General features: G+C 38.4%; 1 protein-coding gene across 1 annotated transcript; it reads left to right on the forward strand.

Moving 5' to 3' along the window:
- Positions 1–1,775: 1,775 nt before the first annotated feature.
- LOC149200255 (succinate dehydrogenase assembly factor 1, mitochondrial-like) lies at positions 1,776–2,791 on the forward strand. Its single transcript, XM_089399539.1, has one exon. It carries the CDS (start codon positions 2,010–2,012, stop codon positions 2,271–2,273), a length of 264 nt encoding a protein of 87 aa, XP_089255665.1. The 5' UTR covers positions 1,776–2,009; the 3' UTR covers positions 2,274–2,791.
- Positions 2,792–23,633: the final 20,842 nt, after the last annotated feature.

Genomic DNA, 23,633 nt, shown 5'->3' on the forward strand with positions numbered 1-23,633 from the left:
ACGTGTTGTTGCATCGGTGTTCGTGGATTTTTGTCTAAGGACCTTAGTTTGATGGGTCTGCAATTTGTGGTGATGGTTGGTGGTTTTTGGTCTGAGGACCTGAGGGAAAAATGTCTGCAATTTGTGGCAATGATTGGTGGTTTTTTGTCTGAGGACCTGAGGGTTGTGGGTCTGTAATTTGTGGTGACGGTTGGTGGTTTTTGGTCTGAGGACCTAAGGTTGGCAGGTCTCCAATTTGTGGTGACAATGTGTTTCTTGGGGAAGGGAATTGTGACACCCTGCTCTTTTTCTAAGGTGGCAAGGGTATATTTCTCAGCGGGCTTCGTTATGTTGTGGATGGTGGAGTGTAATTACATTTAAAGGGAACCTGTTGATAATCCAGGGCCTGAAGATTGGACCAATCGTCCAAGTTAAGCTTAATCGCCTCAAGAAGGCCTTTTGAAAAATTCATTTCAACGCAAATTCTGGCACAAGAGAAGTTATTCTCGTTGTCCATATCACTAGAAATAAATTGGCCCAATTTATCTCTTATAGCCTTGAAAATACCTTCACCCCAACAAAGAAGGGGAATATATGACAATTTGATCCACATTGGTGTAGAAGAAATTTCCATCGTGGGGCTGAAATCTAGAGACCAGTGGGTGAGAAAAATTCCTCAAATGCCCATGAAATAAAGTCAAGATCCGTAGATCTGATCCCTATCCTCCTATTTTAAAAAAGAAAAGCATGATATCTGTTTCCACAATAGAAAATACTAGCCTCGAGTGTTAGCTCAATTGGTCAAGTTCCCATTGCTAGAAGCACCTCATAAATAGGAGGTCACAAGGTCAGTTCTCCTTGACACCCTTGGGGTTAGGCTTTGCTACTACGAGAAGTGATCCTGTTGGGTGGATCTGCCTGGATATTTCCTTAGAAGAAAAAAGAAAGAAAGAAAAGAAAATACTAATGGGCTCATGATTTACCCAATTAATAGAGGTCCATTCTAAAATAAAATTATAGCTAGGCCAAAATGCCGGTGAACTTATCAATCAACCCTCTTTTTTCAATGTAGTCACATTCTTCTTCACAAATGAGGAAATCCCCAAATCAAGAGAGCAAATTGACTCAACCTTTTTAATAAATCTACTTAAGAGACTCACTGAACAAATAATGATCTCAATCACCCAGAACTAGAGAAACACCACCAGATCATAGTTCGACAACAAGAAATACCCCAATACACTGGAAATGCATGAAATAGGAAACAAATAGCTTAATTGATAACAAATCAAACAAACTAAAAACCAAAACAAACCTCGATTCAATAACAAAAACTCTAAAAATATCATAAAGATTGAAAAAATATACACTCAACCACAAATAACTCTAATCCACACCAAATTAATCAACATAAAAAAATAAGGATAATTAAAAAACCTAACCACTTACTCCCCCAACATCTTCACTCCATTACTTCCCTAAAAGAAATTTGTTTATAAAAAAAATGATATACCTTAAATATTATGCGAATCCAATCAAATTATATTTTTCAAGTGGTTCACCTTACTTTTGTTAATTAATAATAATATTTTGTAATAAATAAAATTTTAACTAATATGCAAAGAACTTAAAAAATAATTATTAATACTTTATCAAATAATAAATATAATAATATTCATTAACAAATAATTTTTTAAAAACTAATTAAAATAATACCTTACAAATTAATAAAAAAATAACCCTTAAAGAATTAGAAGAGACATTATGTTTATTTAACCATTAAGCTCATCACAAATGATTGCGTATTCATCCCAATGCCTCCTCAGGTTCAACGAAACGTGGTTAGGTGTCCCAATGCCTCCCTCAGATTCAAGGAAACCTGGTTAGGTGTCCCAATGCCTTCCTCAGATTTAAGGAAACCTGGCTAGGTATCCCAATGCCTCCCTCAGGATTATTGAAATATTGGTCGTTGGCTGGTTCAAACAAATTGAATGAGATGCACAGAACCTTAATTAAGAAAATTAACATTGATGGCACCTGCGCAAAGGCTCTCGGGAATGCAACGGCAGGTTTTGAGTTTATACAGAGGATTCTTACGAGCAGCCCGATCCAAAGATTCCCCCGAGCGATGCAGAGTAGAGCAAATTGTATCGACAGAGTTCAGGAAAAATGCGAAGTCAGTAGATAAAAAGGATTTCACCTACATCGAGTATTTGCTCCGCAGAGGCAACAAGCAGCTTGAGCTCTTGAAGACCTCAGCCACTGTAGGTTTATCGGTTATCGAGGTCAGATGATTTTTGTTTATATTTTTGCGGTGATTGAATTTGATTTGCTGCAAACTGCAACTAGTCTAGGGTTTCCAGGATTTTGGATTTGGGGTTTCTCAGAGAAAGTTGTATTGCTGTGGCGGGCTCCGACGGGCAGATCAGGATTCGCGCTAAAATCTGTTACTGTATGAATGATCTAAGCCTAAGCCTAACCTCAGCTCTTTATGTATGCCTATGTATCCGAAACCCTAATTTTAGGCCATGATGGTTGTCAATAAGCCTAAACCGTAATTTTAAGTCACGATGCATATCAAATTTAGTTTATTTTTAAGCAAGATTGAATATGAAGATCATTTGCCCTAAACATTCCGCAAGTTAATAAAATTACCCTGGAGGCGATTTGAAATGTTATTATTTTCGGAAGTGGGCAATGCCCTGGATATCTTGAATGCTCGTTTATCCTTTTAAATATAAAGAGGATAACTACAAATTTGTAACATATTTATATATTTTGCAGGGTTTTGAGTTCTTTTATTTTGTTCCAATGATTGTTATTTTATTTTGTTCCAATGATTGTTATTTTCATAATTGGCTATCCTGTTTGGCTTTTGTTGAAAATTGAAAAATTTAGGTGTACAGAACCACAAATGCTTTTATATATTTGAGAAAGCTCCCTTGTTTTCAAGGGGCTTGCAAAATGTCATTTGTCGCTGTAAATTTGATATTGTTTATCAGTTATAGAGTAATTAAAAATGATAATGTTTCTAAATTTGTCCTTCTAAGACTCATGCACAGCACTGACTTCATAATATCTAAGTTGAATGGCTGGAGCACTTGGAATATATTTTTCTCCTATCTGTCTACTTTATTTTTAATACCTCGACGGGAATGCTGATCTGCGAATGTTTTATTTATTTAGCATTCAATATTGTTGTTGTCTAGATACCCACACGCATGTTATCTTCAGAAGATACATTTAGTTCAAGGAAACCCAATTGATTTATGAGGTCAGTTTCTTAAACAGAGCTTAGCCACATGCTATTTTTAGCACCCCAATCAACATAAAAAAATAATCATCAAGCGTATGGTGGTCAAGTCAAGCACTTTCAGTGCTTAGACCCTGGGGTATACATGTTGCAACTTTTGTGCTGCCAGCACTAACACATCTGTGACCGGTTGGAAGTCGCAATGACCTTGATGGCTTATGGATGTTGTGCAAGTCTTGGAGAATCCATGAAAATCTATTTACCCTGAGTAAATATTGTTTCTCATTTCCCCTTCTCTTTGTGCTAATTGTTACCTCCTAGGTTCACACATGGTGCAAAAGTCCTCATGCACAAGTTGTGAGACCCCATATGGTGCAAAAGTCCTCATGCACAAGTTGTGAGACCCCATAGGCAACATAAATGAGCTACCCACTTTTGCCTCAGTAGCCTTGCCTTTCTTAGGACTAGATGAGCTCTAGCTTGGTAGGGAAACCTAATGGTTAACTAAACTCACGATGTTGTATTATAAGTGGAAGCAAAGGAGTTAAGAAAACATAAATAGAAATTTAAAATGTGATGGATGACAGGGAAGACCGGTGCCTAATTTTGTTTGGGCTATATGGGATCATGCACGCAACATCAAAGGGCAAATGTTTAAGAGATCTAGGGGCTGTTTGGCGTAAACTACAAGCTTCTAGTATCTCTCGATTTGGCAAACTAGATATTAGAAGTTCATGGAAGGGAAGGGACTCTATGGAGAGCTCCATAACCAAATTGATCCAATAGTGGCCTTATCTAAAGATAAAAACTCTGCATTCACTCACAAAGGACGTTCTAGGGAATGAGTTTCTTTTCTCTTAGTTAAGATGGCAAATAATGTATACGAATACCTCTTCCAGTGTAGCAAGACTACTCCTTTGTGGTTCCCAAACCGCCTTTGACAATCCAAACCTGCAATACAAGCTACTAATATGCACCAAGAATATTTGCCACACATAAAAAAAGTTGTACATCCATTCCACAATAGCCTCGACAAAAGATGAAGCAGTTTTATTCCAAAGCTTGGGAGCAGTTTCCATTCATACCTTACAAATGGAGAAAGTAAACCCTTCTATATGTTTCAACTCTATTTCTTTTTACAATAATCAAATATTTGTTTTCTTTGATCCATTAGTCCTCCAAGGAATAATAATGAACTAACCGTATCAATCAATTTGCTTACTAAAAGTGGCAATGAGTTGTTGAGATTCACAATTTCCTCCAAGATGTTAAAATAAAATATCCAGGGAAAACCATACAATAAGCCTGTTGATTTTCTAGTGCTAGTTTAGACAAACACAATTTTTTGCCACTGATAATACTTCCAATGATATACAATCATACTTTAGCATATTCAGGAACATCATTAAGCAATCACATTCAGAAACTTGAACAGTAGTGTTGAATTTTCGTGAAATTCTGTAACTACATGAATGAGCAATTTGAAACTCACAACTACAAGTTGAAACGAAAAATTCTTTTCACCAAGACAATTTCTCAACACACATAAGCAGTGGAATAATCAGAGAGATAAAAACAGTCACACAAGAGACCCAATAATTTTTCTAGGGAAACCCAACTGGGAAAACCCTCTTCTTGCTGTAGAATTTTATTGATAGAGTTCTGAGCAATCAGATTTCTTACCAGGCAAATAATGACCCTGAAAACGCACTTGTTCTCTGCTATACTAGCTGGACACACCTTGCAACCTATCAGCCTTTGCTCCTACTTGCTTGCAGCCTGCCTGACCCTTTTTCCTTGTGCAGGAGATATCCTATTTCCTAGCAGTCTTGGCCCCTATTATTTAGGAGAAAACCTCCTAAATCCTAGCGCAAATCTGGCAGCAAGAATTCTCTCTATCACAACGTGTTGGCTGCTCCAGAGTACGCACTCTCAACAAAATGCTCTCACACACACAATCTCGTGCATACAAGAATGAGTAAATTCGTGCCTTTGTCCTTCGTTTATAGGCTCGATCCATGCTAAAATTGGTTAGTACAAATTTAGAACAACAATTGTAATTGACTTGTTAACTAAGTTTAACTTATCTCTAACTTGTCACTAACTTTACTTGTTTGACTTGTTAACTTGTCTCTAACTCATCCTTGACTCAATTAGAAACTGAAGCTCTCGACTCGTTTTATCTAAATTTATAAAATTATAATTGCCAATTGATTTGTAGTCAAATTGAAGGAAGGATCCTCATCATAGTTATTAGAACCGGATTGGTCATTGAACCGGTAGACCCCTCAGATTGGAAACCGGTTAAAGCTAGATGGAAACCGGTAAAAAAACAAGAGCAAAAAACCGGTCAACCAAAAACACAAAATATTCAAATTTTAAAGAAAAAAATAAATTTGTGTGCATCCATATGAATATAAACCATTTATACTCAAACAATCAAAAGTTCTCATTTACATAGCATGTAAGGGTGCACATAACCAAAATAGCACCGAGTGCAATCCATTTCTAAACCAAAAATACATCAGCAATCAAGCTCCACATATTCTCTAGCATCCAAAAAAAATTATGCTACAACAAATACCTACATATCATCAAAATCATTGTCTATATTGTGATCTTCAACATCAATATCACCCTCTAAGCATTAAGTTAAGGTAGAAAAGGCATAGCATGTCAAGTCAAGATTTTGTTTGAGTGATGGGTATTTTTTTAGTAGGCTCATGATAGAGGAGTTCGACAACCAATGGCACTAACATCAAGGTACATAGAGGGCTTGGTGCTCTTGATTATTAGTCCCATGCCCTCATACATGACAAAATCCAATGTAGCATTGCAATCCTCCCAATCTTGAAATCTTGGAAATTTTTTAACTCTAATGGATTTTGAGTGAGATCTAAAATTCTACTTTCTCCATATGAAATCCAATGAGATTAGAACGACTCTCAAACATCTTGGGTCATTTCATGGTAATGTTAAAAATTTACGTAAAATGATGAAAATGAAAGACAAAGGAGAATGTCACTTTTACTTTAAGAATTTAACATTACCATGAATTGCATGGCATTAGTAGGGCAATATGGTCAAATACTAGGCTTCCCCTATCATAAATCACTGTTTTTTTGAAAAAAAATGTGTTCAAAGGGTCCTTGGCAACAATGTACAAAATCGATTGGTTCAATGAAAAAAGGCCAATATGGTACCGAATAGGCCAAAAACGGTTTAGGTCATTGGTTCAAACTGGTTTTGGCCTCAAACTGATCGAACCGACTGGTTCAAACCGGTTCGGTCCGGTCCTGATAACACTGCTCCAAAGTACACACTTTCAACAAGAGGCTCTCACACACATAACCTAATGTATGCAATAATGAGCAAATTTGTGCCTTTGTCCTTTCTTTATAGGCTCAATCCATGCTAAAATTGGCGAGTACAAATTTAGAACAACAATTGTGATTGACTTGTTTACTGAGTTTAACTTGTCTCTAACTTGACTTGTTTGACTTGTTAACTTGTCACTAACTCGTTCTTGCCTCAACTAGAAACTGAAGCTTCCAACTTGTTTTATCTAAATTTACAACCGCCAATCGATCTGTAGTCAAATTGAAGGAAGGATCCCCATAATTGGTCCTCCAACTCTACGCATGAATTCTTGAACTCCATGAGCTCGTCTGTGGTCAAGGAAAGATTGACCATGGCCTTTCTCTAGCTAAGGCACACACACAAAGAAGGCCTTCTCTTGCTACTATTTTCAACAAGTAGATGCAACAGAAACGAAAAATATCACAATAGGAAAACCATGCACAGTAGACACCAAAAATCTTCACCCGGGAAACCCAAACTCGAGAGAAAAACCAACAAGCTTTTCTAGAAGAAATTGCTCAATTCAACAAAAGGCACAATCTGATTTTTCTAGTCAAGCTTGGTCAAACAGACCTAAGAAACCAACATAGGTCAAACTTGGTCAAATATGCCTAAATTCGACCTCTTGTGGTTGTCCACAAATTTGGTCAACCCTGAGTCAAACAGGCCGAATTTTGGTCTCTTGCTGCTGCCCATAATCTCGGTAAAGCTGCCCAGTCAAACTCTTAGTGAAACTCTACCCAAAACTCTGTCAAATTTCCCAGATTAGAACTCGGTCAATTGCCCAGAAAACTCAGTCAATTGCCTCAAAATATTCGGTCGAAATTGCCCTAGAATATTCGGTCGAATTGCCTCAGAATATTTGGTCAACTGCCTCAGAATATTTGGTCAATTCCCTTAGAATATTCAATCAAATTGTGCCCAAAAGGCAACAACAACCAGAAAAGTCGGTCAAATAGTGGTCAACATTGGTCATTCTTCTTGGTAAAAGTTTGATATTCTTCTCTTTCTCCTTGGCATGTGCGAACAAAAAAAAAACAGATGATTTTTGATGATCTGAATTGATGCCAAATGAGGGAGGTCGAATGTGTATATATAGTGGTCAAAGGAGGTGGATTTTGACCAAGGGTCACACCCATTCGCATGGTGGGGCTGACCTGACTTTTTGGCGCATACGTGAGCTCGTAAATAATTTTTTTATTTGGCCAGCTTGTGTAGTTGGGGAATATTGACCACAACTACTCAAAAATCAACACTCATTCTTAGCTATGGAGGTGTTCACCTTGAATTCCTTAGATGTTCTCTTTGTTGAACAATTTCTCCATCCCAAGAAAAGATTGAAAGAGCTCGCTATGTTAATGTATCCATCCACTTCATGTTCTAACCTAAAACCACGTGGAAAGCATCTTGCATCAACATCATGCAAAGGATCTAGTTACGCACTAATCAAATATCCTTTGTACATGGATCTAGTCACCCACTAGCCAAATACCCTTTGGCGATATGGTAAGGTACCCCTTTACTGGAGTAAACATAAGACTAGTCTTGGATCACCAACTATCCAAGTTGTCACTTGGAACCAGGTCAATATTCCTTCATGTCGTCACATGATACTTGATTGGTAAAACACTTGCCTGATGCTATGGGACACTCACTCTACCCATTAGCCAAGTAACCCTTAGCAATATGGTCAAAACTTTCTGACCAAGGGAGCACTCTGGGCCTTGATGCTCTCTGGCCAATCTCCCTAGCCACATTACATGGCTCCTGGTCAATACCCTTGACCTAGGGAGAATATCTGCCCTTGATGCTACAACATCAACACTCCCTCTAATCGAGGGAAGCATTCTCAACCACTCCAAGCTTGTCCTTGAAGTAGACAAACTTCATTTGGGACAGACGCTTTGCGAGAGTGTTAACAACTTGCTCGTTTGTAGAAATGTATTGGAGCCTCACTGCTCCCTTTTATACCATGTCTCGATAATTGATATTAATGTGCTTTGACCTGTCATCGAGGTCGTCTCTAACACATGGTCAACCAACACCGCGAGCAGCTTCCGAAGCCACATTGCTTCACAACTTGCTAAACTGGGTGCAAAATACTTAGCCTTTGCAGTGTTGATTGTGGCAGATGTCTTTTTCTTTCTCATCCACGATATCATAGTAGAACCCAAACTGAAGCAACATCCTGATGTGCTCTTCCTGTCTTTTACACTCTTTGCCCAATCTGAATTTGTATATCCTTACAATTGTACTTCATTCTTTGAGACATCTTAATGCATATCCAATTGTACCATTCTAGTACCTCAACACATGTTGTGCCACATGCCTCGGCTCAACCATAAACTGACTGACTTCCTTCATTGGATCCATCACCATAGTTGCTTTTCGGGCAACTTGACTGGGTGCTCCCTCTTACACTGAAATAGACCATGCTGTGGCAATCTTCGCTGTTCCCTTTGTCACTGTTGCTTCCTAGTCATTGAAGCATATCTGCTGTCTAGCTTGGTCCACTCATTGAAGGCATATCGCTCTTAGAGACCTCCCATCTCTAAGCATCTTAATCTAACAATCTCAATCCCATGACAGCCACTTGGATGGTTGGTCCTTCTGCTTTTGCTTGATTGTCTCTACATCATCGGATCCACCAATTCTGAATCAGAACCTCTCAGTTTCTTCAGATTGGTCAGTATGGGAGTTTTTATGGACTTGCAGTCCATCATCCCAAATCTTTGAAGGATCTCAATAGTATGCTTCCATTGACCAAAGAAGTAATGCATCAAACCTAGATCCTTCATCTCGAACTCAAAGGTCAACTCCTTTTGACATTGAAGCAAGGCTTGATTACTTTCTTTATCGTGGAAGCAAATCCTCCTATCACTGTTGCTTCCTCTGTCACATGAATTCTTCTACTCTCATCATAAACAAGTCATATAATAACAAGATCAACTTTCTAGTAAAGGCTGGGATCAACATCATTCTTGGGGAAACCAAGACTCATAAGATATCCATCAATCCGAGAATACCATGCCCGAGGTTCTTACAAAGCTTTATTCATTTTGCAAACATAAGATTCCCTCTCATGTGCCTCAAAGCCTGTCTCCACATCCATCTGATGCTATTTCCAACCCATAATAGAAGCAATGGAAATAATAGTTCTAATAGAAGTGTACCTGACAATTAGAGCAAATGTATTTTCATAGTCCTCTCCCTATTGCTAGGAGAAGCTTCTTGCCACAAATCTCGCTTTGTACTTCTCTAAGCTACCATCTAATGCATACTTGATCTTGTCAATCCACTTGGAAGTCACCACTGACTTCCCTTCAGGTCTTGGCGCAATTGCCCACAAATCATTCTTCATGATGGACTGATATTCCTCTATCATGACATCCTTACAAACTACATGTATGTCAGCTCCCTCTGAACTAGGAGCTCGTCCAATGATCTTGGCACGGTTCTAGATGTCAATACAATTTCTCCCTCTTGAACACAAGTCACTCTAGCTGGGTATGCTCGATCCTGGGAGAATTCTCTTGTCACAAACTTTGCTTCGTTCTTCGCGATGCTTCCATTTGTTACGAGAGCCTTGGCAACCTTCATGATGTACCTGCATACCTCATTAGGAGGCCATGGAAGAAACAATTATAACCAAGCAAAAAGATACACAGACAAGAGGATGGCTAAAAAAAATAAAGTAATAATAATCAATAAAAAAGATACGAAGTACTTATCTTTTTATGTAAGTATTGTAGGGAATTGTCAATTCCCTCTTAATTTCGAGCCTTGAACTCTCTATCTGTACTTTCTTACATAATAAGATCATCTGTACTGTTGTTTTTGGATCTTTTCTGATTTGGATGCTCATCATCATCAATGTTCGCTGCTTGCTTTTCCTTTTCCTATCATTCTTCCTTCAAGACACTTGTTTTTATAGTGACCAAACTTGTGACAACTGAAACACTGAATCTTTGACACATACTTCTTCTTTTGTTCTTGAACGAGAGCAGGTCTTCCACTTGTATTCCTTTTTTGAAATTTTCCAAAATTTCTTCTTCCTTTACCATTATTTGTATGAGCTGCAAGTGCCTGGGACTCATCATCTTAAGGTTTTTGAATCTTTCCCTTTGATATTAGCCTAGACTCCTCTTGAGTACAGGCAATCCATAGTTGATCAAACTTTGGAATTTCTGATTTGCCATAGATGCTTGATACAAATGATTCCCATGAATCTGGAAACCCATTAAGAGTCACAATCACAAGTTTTGATTCGTCAATATTTGCTCCAATGGCTTTGAGCTGATCTCAAGTGAAAGATACTCATAAAGTAGGAAGCCATAGTATTTGATCTAGACATTTGCATACCACGAACTTGTTTCCTCAAGATCATCTTTTGACTATTGTTGTTGATTGCATACAATCCCACTAGGGCATTATACATTTCCTTTGGAATCTCCAACTAATAAACAAATGGAATCAAATGGTCTTGGATGGATTCAACAAAGTTCCTCTTAGCCTTAATTTCTATCTTCTTGTTCTTGGCCTTTCCCTCATTATCCTAGGGTTCAGTAACTTTGCCTTCCACATATTCCATGACATCATTCTCTTCAAGAATGAGATCTATTTTGGTCTTCCAAGCCATAAAATTTGTTGCACCTTCTAGCCTATATTCAGGCTTGATAGAGGGAGCCACTTGTTCAAAGATTTGATTTCAGAATATTTGTCTTCAAGGAATGATCTTATTGGCCTTTCTTCACCAAAGCTCTGATACCATGTTGATATTCTAGTGTTAATTAGACAAACACAATTTTCTGCCACTGATAATTACTTCCCATGATATACAATCTTACTTTAGCATATTTCAAAAGATTATTAAGCAACTAAACTCGGAAAATTCAACAGTAGATGCAACAAAAGCAACAAAGATCATAGTAAGAGAACCATGCACAGTTGACACCAACATTTTTCACATGGGAAACCCAAACTCGGGAGAAAACCCAAAAATCTTTTCTAGGAGAAATTGTTCAATTCAACAAAAGGTACAATTTGATTTTTACATTCAAGCTTGGTCAAATAGATGAAAGAAATGAACACAGTTCAGACAAGTCTAAATTTGGCCTCTTGCAGTTGCCACAAGTTCTGTCAGTCTTGAGTTAAATTGGTCAAATTTCGGCCTCTTGTTGTTGCCCAAAATCTCAGTGAAAGTGTCCAGAGATTTAATGAAATTGGCTAGTCAAATTCTCTGTCAAATTGCCTAGAACAAAACTCGGTCAACTGCCCAAAAAAGTCGGTCAACTACCTCATAATATTTGGTCAATTGCCACAAAATATTCAGTGAAACTGCCTTAGGATATTCGATAAAAATGCCTCAGAATATTTTGTCAACTACCTCAGAATATTTGGTCAAACAATGGCCAAAAGACTTAGTTAAACGGTGATCAACATTGGTCAAACTTCTTGGTCAAAGTTTGATCTTCTTCTCTCTCTCTCCTTTGCATGTGTGAACAGAAAAAGCAGATGATTTTTGATGATCCGAATTGATGCAAAATGAGGGAGGTCGAATGTTTATATATAGTGGTTAAAGGAGGTGGGTTTTGACCAAGGGTCACACCCATTCGCATGCTGGGGCTGACTTGACTTTTTGGAGCCTACATGAGCTCGTAAATAATATTTTTCTTTCTTTTTATTTGGATGACTTGTGTGGTTGTTGAATATTGACCGCAACTACCCAAAAATCAATGAAGGCTCTCAAGTAACTAACTCCAATAACAAGTCAAACAATAGCTAAATAATGGACTTAGTTACAACCACCTCCAAGGATAGAGCTAGAGAGAAGTGTGCCTCCTTTAGACGAGGGATTGACCATATAACAATCTTCAAAAATAGTAAATGAGTGTCTCTCAAGTAACTAACTCCAATAACAAGTCAAACAATAGCTAAATAATGGACTTAGTTACAACCACCTCCAAGGATAGAGCTAGAGAGAAGTGTGCCTCCTTTAGACGAGGGATTGACCATATAACAATCTTCAAAAATAGTAAATGAGTGTCTCTCCACATGTGCGCCCTTTAAGAGATGTGCCCCATGTGTGAATATAATATGCCTTCAATAAAGTAGCTTGGATACATGTACAAACAACCTCCTCAAGTGGATGTGCTCCTCATCTTCATGAAAAAAGGTGCAGAGTGGGCTCAAATGATGGAACACTTAAGAATAGTGTGCCAAACTCGAAGGTGTAACCATCCTCAAATGATGGGCAATAAAACCCTCCAATGGCATTTGTGGATCCAAAGTGTAACGACCATGCATAAATCAAGTGGATCTTATAGAAGGGGGTTGGCTAGCATAGAATAATGCCACGAACCAAACCCTAAGTCATCACAAACCTCACATGTATCGAGATTCAAGTGAGCTCTCTCCATAGCCTCGATCCACATGAAATACCTCCATATGTGTGTGCAGGGAGCGCTTTATGAGAATGAAGTATATGTCCATTGTAAAGTGCAATCTATATCATCAAAATATAACAAGGTAGCTAAGCACTCTAGCAATTAAGTTTCATTGTACAACATGGAGTGGGTTGACCCTTTTGGTCATGGCATAGAAACTTGAAAAATCATGAAATATTGGAGTGATCCATGAAAATCACTATCTATTTCATCAAATGTCACCATAAGGTTATTGCGTCGAGAGGCACTCTACAACCCAGTATGGGGTAGATGTCAAGCGTAAATGTTTAACATTTAACAAATTTAATCTAATGTCGATGTCGGCCCAGTATAAGGGTAGATGTGTAGGCATAAATGTTTAACATTTACATAAACATTTAACATTTATATGTCGGCTATATATATATATATATATCAAAAGTAATAAAAAAAGTTAAAAGTAATATAAAGCCCAATGTGTGTAAACATTTAAATGTTGGCTCAATTAATAATAAAAAGTTAAAGTTAAAGTCAATTTGTTATATTTTGATTTTGTTATTAACTTGTGAATAAGCTTTGTTACCATACCATAACAATATGACACGATTCTTAACCATTTATATTCACCCTCACTTTACGGTGGATATTATTAACATGTAAATAGGCTTTGTTCCAATAACATGGGCCAATACCATGGCTTATCAATACCACATGCCCAAAAAACATAACTTATTTCACAATCAAAATATTTTATAAATATTTTATTTTAATTTAATTTTATAACATTTTTTTAATTAAATCTAAAAGCAAAAAGGTTATCATTACTTTTGAGATATATCTAAACCTTGTATCCTCACGACTATTAAAAAAATTCCCATAGAAATTAAATCAAAGTTTCAATAAATTAAAAATGAGAATACTTTTATATATAAAGATGTGAAATATATATAATATAAACAATATTACTAAGAACCAACATAGATCCATCTTAACTAAGGATCCAAGCGATGAGAGCAAACAGATTTAACTAACAATAATAGAGGAAAGATATTGCATGATTTTTTAAAGTTTTTCTTTATTGTATTTTCTTTGACATGATGGATCCAAAATATAGGTTTAATATTTTACAACCAATTGAATTCTTAAACACAATATCATGGAATAAAATTTAAGAGAGAGGGGGGGAGAGGGACGAAGGGAGAGAGAGGAAGAGGGAGATAGTGACAAAGTTGGAGGGCGAAGGGAGAGAGAAAGAGAGAGAGAGATGGAGGAAAGAACAGAGACATAGAGAGATAAAGGTGGATAAAGAGGAGTGACAAAGGAGAGAGGAGGGAAGAGAGAGAAGAAGAGAGGAGAGAGATAGGGAGAGAGGAGGGAAGAGAGAGAGGGAGACATAGAGATGGAGGGGAGAGAGGGAGGGAGATAATGGCATAGTTAGAGGGAAGAAAGAGAGAGAGTGATGGGGGGTGAGAGATAGGAGGAGGTGGGAGAGAATGACAGAGAGAGAGGATTCAATAAAGAGAAGGAGAGAGAGAGAGAGAGAGAGGCTGAGATAGAGATATGGAGTTGGAGGGGGAAGAGAGGGAGAGAAGAAGAAAGACATAGAGGAAGAGGGAGAAAGGTGGAGAGAGAGAGGGAGTGATAAGGGAGAGATGGAGAGAGAGTGGGAGAGAGGAGAGCAGGAGGGAAGAGGGAGAGGAGATTGAGAGGAAGAGAAGGGGAAGAGAGAGAGGGAGTGATAAGGGAGAGGCTGAGAGAGACTGAGGGAGAGAGGAGAGTGGGAGGGAGGAAGGAGTGGGGAGAGAGAGAGAGAGAGGAGGTGGAGAGAGAGAGGGAGTGATAAGGGAGAGAGGAGAACGGGAGGGAAGAGGGAGAGGAGAGTGAGAGGGAGAGAAGGGGAAGAGAGAGAGAGAGAGAGAAGGGGAAGAGAGAGGGGGAGAGGAAGAGTGAGGGAGAGAGAGAGTGTGTATGTTTGGGGGGTGAAATAGAGAGAGAGAATAAGAAAGAGACACATAGATATAAATATCAACGTTATATAGTATTATAACCAACCTAGATCCATCTTAACCCTGGGTCTATCAAGCGTCGAGAGCGATCAAATCTCTTGAGATGTAAACCTTTCATCAATTTTTGCACTCAAAAATGAGGTTTGCAACTCAAGAGATTTGATCCCTCTCGGCGCTTGATAGATCCAGGGTTAAGATGGATCTAGATTGGTGATGGACACCTCAAACCCTAGACTAGGGTGCTCTCATCAAGAGGTGCTATATCATTAATCCTCATCCATAGACTAAAAGTCACTTAAACCATGTGCCAAAATGTTGACATCCATCAAAATTGGGACATATCTACTGAATAAGGAGAGATCTCCATGTAAGAAATCTGCTATAGCTCTCCCACAATACTCTAGGTAGATTCATGGTTCCCAATGCATGTGACAATGCCCAAGGCATCTGTCTCAACTCCCAAAGCAAGTGACACAGTGCCCTAGGCTATATCTTCTCAAAAACTGCAATGTATGTCTCATGAAATCATTAGTGGGAGGAGTGAAGGCCTCCCCAATGATCACGATCAAGTGCCAAAATCATGCCAAATCAACCTCAAAACCTTCGGGTGCTCCATTACAAACATCAAGTAGCATGCATGCAATTTGCAAGGCAAAAGGGCGAGTGCTCTATAGGGGTAATTGTCTATTGCATCAAACATCATTATAGGAACATAATAAACACTTAAAGTACTAGGGTGCTCCATATGTCATCATATTATATTAACAACTAGATCTCCATGCCAATGTTGAAAAAATCTGCATTGGCAAAAAATTGGCAAGGGTCCCAGAAAACATCATCTTTGAAAAATCGACAAAAAAATTGGCAAATTGTAGCACATATTAAAAACTACAAAATATATTCATTTTTTTGAAATTAGAAAAAAAATCGACAAAAAAAGGGGCAAAAATTTGGAAAAAATCGGAAAAAAAATGTTGAAGTAAAAAATCATTATTTTTTCGAGCTGAAAAATTAGGTAGTTGAAAAAGTCATGTTTTTTCGGGGCATCACCGATTTTATCAACACTGCTCCATACAAGTGTGCAAGATACAATATCGTGATGCCAAGATAGCTTATGTGAAGTAAGTACCATCAACAAACACGTTGATTCATCAAGACAAGGCATGCAATATGAAAAGAAGAGTATGGCCCATCCACCAATATCATAGCATCAAAGGAGTATGCCACCACTACTCATAAGAGCATCAAGTATAACCACAAAGAGAGAACTTGGTATCAAGACAAATCCACTAAACCAATGTGTAACATCTCATGCAACACAATGATGATGTAAGAAGGTCCACAACTAGTAGCACACTTAACCAAAATGAACTATCATGAAGCAAAAAATGAAGATGTACACCTAAGGTCATGTGATGAAAATTACAAATTTAACTCTCATGCAATATGAGGGGTAACACTGATGATATCAATGTTCTCTCTTCTTCACAAAATCAAGAAGCAAAAAATTGAAAAATGATGGTGATTTTTTCTGTGGAAGAATCCTTTTGTGAATGACTTAGAAATTGAGAAATCTTCTGAGTAATCAATGAGTCTAGAAAATTGGTTTCAACCACTTGCACAATAGAAGCTTTGGTGGCCCCCATTGCCCTACCCATTCATTGTGAATAACAAGAGAGAGAGAAAGCCACCAATTTTGTGGAATGGTTGGTTCTAAAACAACAATATTACATGATCAAACCCTATTGATATGGACCTTACACTATTCTACAAGCCATAGGCCCATTGGCACACAAATATGCACCAGAAGAAAACATTGACTCCAAGACCGATAACACAAAAATGAAGTGATAACTAGCAGGCAAATCAACCCAAAGGTCACTAGCTAATTGCCTCTTCGTTTGGATAGGTGGTTTCCAATTTCAGGGGGGTGCCCCTAGCTTGTCATGCATTGAAAATCATCTAAAACTATGCAAATTAACATAGGAATTTGGCACATAATATGGGTCCTTGGCATGCACTCATTCACCCATGAATACAATTGGTTGGTTAATTAGAAATAAATGTGAGAATTTTAATCAATTTTTAGTAATATGTGAAAGAAAGAAAGACGAGAATGTGTTGTAAATGATTGATAAAATCAAAGGAGCTGCAAAACTATTTATATCACGACATAGAACATGAAATATCATGTTCACGAGATGAGAGGTTAGAAGAAAAACATGGTCAAACTATGTCTTTTTCCTCACCAAATAATTGGTTACATCATAGAGACAAGATGCAAGATAGATTGTGATAAAAGTGCCATGCAAAGAGTATAGATAGAGAGAAAGGAGGAAAAAATGATGGAAAAGAAGCTCTATTGACTACTCAAGAAAACTATGCCAAACAATGGTTGTTCAACCTCTTTATAGAACTCTCCTCATCCTAAAGGAGACATCTCTCTCGTGCAATATACATTAGTTAACTTGTGGTGAAGTGAGTGGAAGTTGAGAAGTTTTAATGTGCCTAACCCATGTGCCTTGTTAGAAGTGATGAAAAGTGGAGTGAACTTAAACAAGTCCAAGTCAAACTCCCTCATGCGCCTTGAGTTAAATGGAGTGAAGAGAGGTGACCTCATGTGTTTTCTCCCCGGAAGTGGAGTGAAGAGAGAGAAAAGTTCATGTGTTCTAATTAAACTCCCCATGTGCTTTGAGTGAGGTGAAGTGGACATGAGTTAGGAACTTTTTCCATTTAACTAAGTATAACTCAACAAGGCAACCTCATGCAAGCTCATGTGCATTTAACTGAAGTGAAATGAATTGAGCTAGAGTGAAGTTGAGTCAACTCCAATCCAATAAGGCAGACTATGATGAGATGGCACATGTGCAACATCACCACTGTGGGACTTCCATATCACAGACACAGTGCATCCGCTTGTCACCTTGCATGGTGACCACCTACTATAATTAGATATACCTAAAATGGCAATCCCCTTAAATGTTTGGAATTGCTAAGGGAACCTTGCCAAATATAACACACCTAAAAATAAGCACTACTAAAAATAGAAAGTCCTTGCATGTCAATGAAATTAGGCTTGTTGAATTCAATTTTCTACAAGAAGCCTAAATATGTGCTCAGAATCACCATGTGAGCTGCGTAAACTAAATTGCTAAAAATAGTGGTGTCTTGCATGTCGACCAAAAATTGCTTGTAAGAGTTGTGAGCTCACAAGCATCTGAAATATGCCATCACCTCTGACATGCAAGCCTTTGAACTCTAATTGCTAAAATTAGTAGTGTCCTTCAAACTGATGAAAATGGCTATGAAATGTCTCTGACTATGAACTGGGCTCAAATCGCTGAAAAATATTGCATCTAATCTCTATGAGAACCATCTCTGACCTGTGTGGAAGGTGACTCTAATAGAAAACTTTGAAAGCCGACTTGAAGACCAACCCAATAGGGGATGGCTCTTAACCCTCCAGTTTGCAAGGGCCAAATTTGAGGCTTAACATTAGCCTACTCAAGGAAGGAGGTCCCTCTAAGGGATGTTGAGAACCTCGAAATCTCTACACTTGTAGCTATAAATGATGATCCTTGTGAAAATCTAATTTATAGAACACAATGCTTGCCCATTGGGCAATGGAGTTAATATGCATGGTGCCTTGATTGATTGATTGAAAGGAGAACTTACCCATACACGCCTATTTGGAATTGCTACTTGCAATCCATCCATCATGTACACTTCTCCCATTGGAAAATGCATGGAATTTGACACATGGGAGAGAGCCACCTTGTCATATGCCAATGAGGAAAATGATGATTTTTAAGTTGATGCGTGAGGTATTCCCTAGCTACGCAAGTTGGCTCATGAAAGAAAATAAAAAATTAAATTAAATAAAATTATTTTTTCTTCAAACCGGCCCGACAAGGAGACTTGCCCCTTGGGCATTCGATCTCCTCACTTGGACACTCATCTCTCACACACACATTTCTATCTCTCACATGTAGGAAGCAATCTGAGGAGGAGGCCGAAGTTTCTAAGGAGTCGAATTTCAGAGACAACCAAAGTTTGATCATCATTTGACTAGCATTGATCGAAACTTTCTGAGATCTGTTATGATCAGTGTTAACCGAGTTTCTGAGCTCTGTTTGACCTGTGTTGACTGAGATGCTCTGTGATTTGTTAAACTTGTGAATGACCGAGTTTGACCTTGCACGTGTTGGCAACATTGTTTGACAGAGTATTTTTGGGCAATTTGACTGCTTTGATTTGCTGTTGCAGAAGGTTGAATTTCAGCCTATTTGACCAGGTTTGACTAGTGCTGTATTTTGGTTTGAGTTGATTAAGTTTGACTTATAAATATCAGATTGTACCTTTTGTTGAACTTAATGATTTCTCCTAGAAACGATTGCTGGGTTTTCTCTTGAGTTTGGCTTTCCTAGGGGAAAATTATAGTGTCTACTGTGCATGACTATTCTATTGTGATCTTTACTATTTTGTTGCATTTACAGTTGAATTTTCTGAGTGTAATTGCTTAATGATGTTCTGGGGTGTACTAAAGTAATATCATATATCATTGGAAGTAATTATTAGTTGCAGAAAATTGTGCTTGTCTAATTAGCACTAGAAAATCGACATGGTTTCAGAGCTATGGTGAAGAAAGGCCATTGAGATCAACTATAATGCCTCCTCCCACATTTACCCACTTTCATCGGCTTGCCTGAGGTAAACATGAGCTGAGGGTCACTATGATATGACTCAACCTCCTATGTGACCTTAAGGAAATGGAGTCGACAACTGAAGACCTTACTAAATTCCCTCAGGTGCCATAGGATCTACAGGAGTAACCCAACCCCTCCAGGTGTCCAACTCCTGAGACAACTCACTTTTTCCTTGACCTTGAGCCCCAGTTGCTCCCTTGCCAAGGCCTCCATGTGACTATGGGTTCCTAATCGCTCCCATAGGCCTGCATTAGTGCAACTGTGCCCTTTTTTGGCCAGTGCTGTGTCGACGACTGCGAGAATTAAGGCTACTTTCCAAGGCTAGGGCTAAGCCTCTGTCCAGAAAGCCATGAAACTTCCAAAACTCATAAAAGACACAACGACAATGCTTACAAACCAAAATTGGTACCAGGACTTAAACTAACCAATGACCATCCCCAACTGGGACTGACATTTTGTCAAACACTTGGTAGATATGCAACCTACAGGTCATGAATGCAAGTCTGAACATAAGGGATTGAAAACTTAACTGAGGTTTAACAAGAAGGGTCTCTACCTTCTCACATTAGTTGTCATATCATCAATTAGGTCTTGCATTCATTATTTATTCAGTTACAAGTAAAAACATGAATAGAGTCATGACTGAGAACTGTCATATAACCATGCTTATAATCAACATATAACCAGATAAATAACAATAAGGGAACAACCATTAAAGCCACATAATAACCAATTACCAAAAGCAAGAGAAACTTTGCTTTCATTAAACATAAGCAAATACCGACTGGGTTTGGGACTTCCATGTTCCAGCCGACCATAGATTGGCTTAGCCAAATCTCTCTTCAGCCAATCACTCCCGTGCCATATTCGAAGCATGAATGTGGTATCTCATGGGATAAACCAATCCAAAGACAACCAAGGGAATCCAAAGGTTAAACCACCTCCACCCTCTCCATATTGTGATCACACCTAAATCGGTGCCGAGATCACAAATCCGAACCGAGCTTGGATGACTCAAAATTTCTTCACCATCCTTGAGGAATTTCCTTGTTTCTACCCTCAGGCTTTACCGTGTATCCCGTCATTACCGATTAAGGGATTCCTAGGCCTCTGGGCATTTTCTTGAGGCCACCTCACCTCGGATTCCAAAACCATCTGGCAATCCAAAGCTCAAACCGAGAACAATCACATCACACCTTGACTATCCGGAAATGTCTAGGCTAGGCTAAATCCACTGTCGAATCCCGACAAAATCCATGCCAATGACAACAAAAGAACCATATACCAACATGCACATACCATGCATGTCAAAACCAGCTAGGAAATCACACATGCAATCTGTTACCTGCAAGTATTCCTGCTGAAGCTGCTTGATCCTTGCCTTCCTTTGCTTTCCTTTGCTTCGTTGCTTTTCCTTTACTTTCCTTGATTACTTAATTTTTTTCTCCTCTTGGTGCTCTTCTTCTCTCTTAAGATAATTCCAAAACTGAATTGACAAAAGGTACCAACTGATCTTCAGAAGCCTTTTTATTAATGATGCCTCTATTTTCTTCAATTTTCCATTATTTTTTTCATTTTCCTCCTCACATGCAACCTGTGACCTTTCACCTTCCTTTTCTCCTAATTTCCATTATTTTCATAAATAAAATGCCAATTAATGCCATTTTGCCTTTCCAAAGCCTTAGCCATTACCTTTGCCAATTTCCCTTGGCCATAAAACACAAGTGATGGCCACTAGGATATTTTGCCCAACATTCAACTTGGAATAAGTGTCCCTTGCCTGTGGTCTTATTTTACCTTTACTAACTTTTATTACATGAGCTTTTAACATGGGGCTGTTACATCAACCCTTGAAGACACCTATTCTACAATCTGATCTGTGACCAGATCCTTGACCAGATGGCTCCCTCTATCAAGCCTGAAGATAGGTTGGAAGGTGCAACAAATTTTAGGGCTTGGAGGACCAGAATGGATCTCATTCTTGAAGAGAATGATGTCATGGAATATGTGGAAGGCAAGATTACTAAACCTCAGGATGATGAGGGAAAAGCCAAGCACAAGAAGATGGAAACTAAGGCTAAGAGGATTCTTGTTGAATCCATCAAAGACCATTTGATTCCATTTGTTGTTGGGTTGAAGACTTCAAAGCAAAATATATGATGCCCTAGTACGGTTGTATGCAGTCAACAACATTTGGTTAGAAGATGACCTTGAGGAATCAACTTCGTGATATTCAAATGTCTAGATTAGATACTGTGGCTTCCTACTTCATGAGGATCTCTCAGTTGAGAGATCAACTCAAGGCCATTGGAGAAAATATTGATGAATCAGAACTTGTGACTGTGAGGCTTAATGGGTTTCCTGATTCATGGGATTCATTTGTTTCAAGCATTTGTGGCAGAATTGAAATTCCAAAGCTTGATCAACTATGGGCTTCCTTTACCCAAGAGGAGTCTAGGCTAATATCAAAGGGGGAGGTTCAAAGACCTCGAGATGGTGAGTCCCAAGCATTTGCAGCTCATACGAAGAATGGTAAAGGAAGAAGAAATTTTGGAAAACTTCATAAAGGAATTTAGGTAGAAGATCTACTGTTGTTCAAGATCAAAAGAAGAAGGATATGTCAAAAATTCAGTGTTTCGATTGTCACAAGTTTGGTCACTATAAAAACAAGTGTCTTGAAGGGAAGAATGATAGGAAGAGGAAGGGCAAGCAACATGCTTCATCAACATACATTGTTGATGATGAACATCCACATCATAAGAGATTCAAGAATGACAATATAGATGATATGGATTACTTCTTCTTTTTTGCCCGTATAGGCACTGTTGTAGATCACAATGACATTTGGTTAGTGGACAATGGTACCTCTTGACATATGACACATGACCATGATAGTCTCACAGAATTGGTAGAGAGGAAGTCAACACAAAAAGTGGAACTTGGTGACAATACCAAGTATGCAGTCAAAGGTGTTGGGTCAACATCTTTCCAGTTGGAGTTAGGAGAAAATATTCATATAAATGATGTGTTGTATGTACCAGGTTTGAAAAAGAACCTGATCTCTACTTCATCCTTGGAAGACAAAGGGTATAGAGTTGCATTTGTTGATGGACAAGTCCTTGTATGGAATAAGGGCTCAAGCATAGATTCTGCAAAGGTGATTGGTGTTCAAGAGGGAGGCTTGTACAGACTCCTGGGATGATCAACCCAAGCATTGGTACATGATAACACCAATCTATGTGAGTTATGACATTGAAGATTTGCTCACATACACTACAAGGCTTTGCCAACATTGAGGAAGACTATTACAGGTCTTCCAGAGCTCTAGGTAGAGCATGAAGGAGTTTGCAAGGGTTGTGCACTTGGCAAGAATGTCAAGGGATCTTTTTCGAGCAATGATAGTAGGTCCAAGGGGATCTTGGATCTAATACATTCAAATGTATGCAAACCAATGACAATATCATCTTTGGGTGGTTTCTTGTACTATGTGACATTCATTGATGATTTATCTTGGAAAACATGGATCTATCCATGAAGACCAAGGATGAGGTATTTAGTAGGTTCCAAGAGTTCAAGGCTCATGTAGAGAACTTGGCAGGGAAGAAGAGCAAGGTTTTGAGGCCAGATAATGGAGGAGAGTATATTTCCAAGGACCTCATTTGCCTTCTGCAAGGAAGCAATGATTAAGAGGGAGTTGATAGTTCCTTGCAACCCTTAGCAGAATGGGGTTGCTGAAAGGAAGATTAGGTTCATTGAGGGGGTTACTAACACAATGATTCATGATTAGGATTTACCCAAGTTCTTATGGGGAGAGGCATCCAAAACAATAGTTTATGTTCAAAACAAAAATCCTCACCAAATCTTGGGGAATAAGATTCTTGAAGAGGCTTTCACTAGTGAGAAA

The sequence above is a fragment of the Pinus tabuliformis genome, chromosome 2_1, assembly GCF_031772625.1.
Source record: "Pinus tabuliformis cultivar Carrire ecotype Pingquan chromosome 2_1, CPIR1, whole genome shotgun sequence".
Classification (NCBI taxonomy): Eukaryota; Viridiplantae; Streptophyta; class Pinopsida; order Pinales; family Pinaceae; genus Pinus; species Pinus tabuliformis.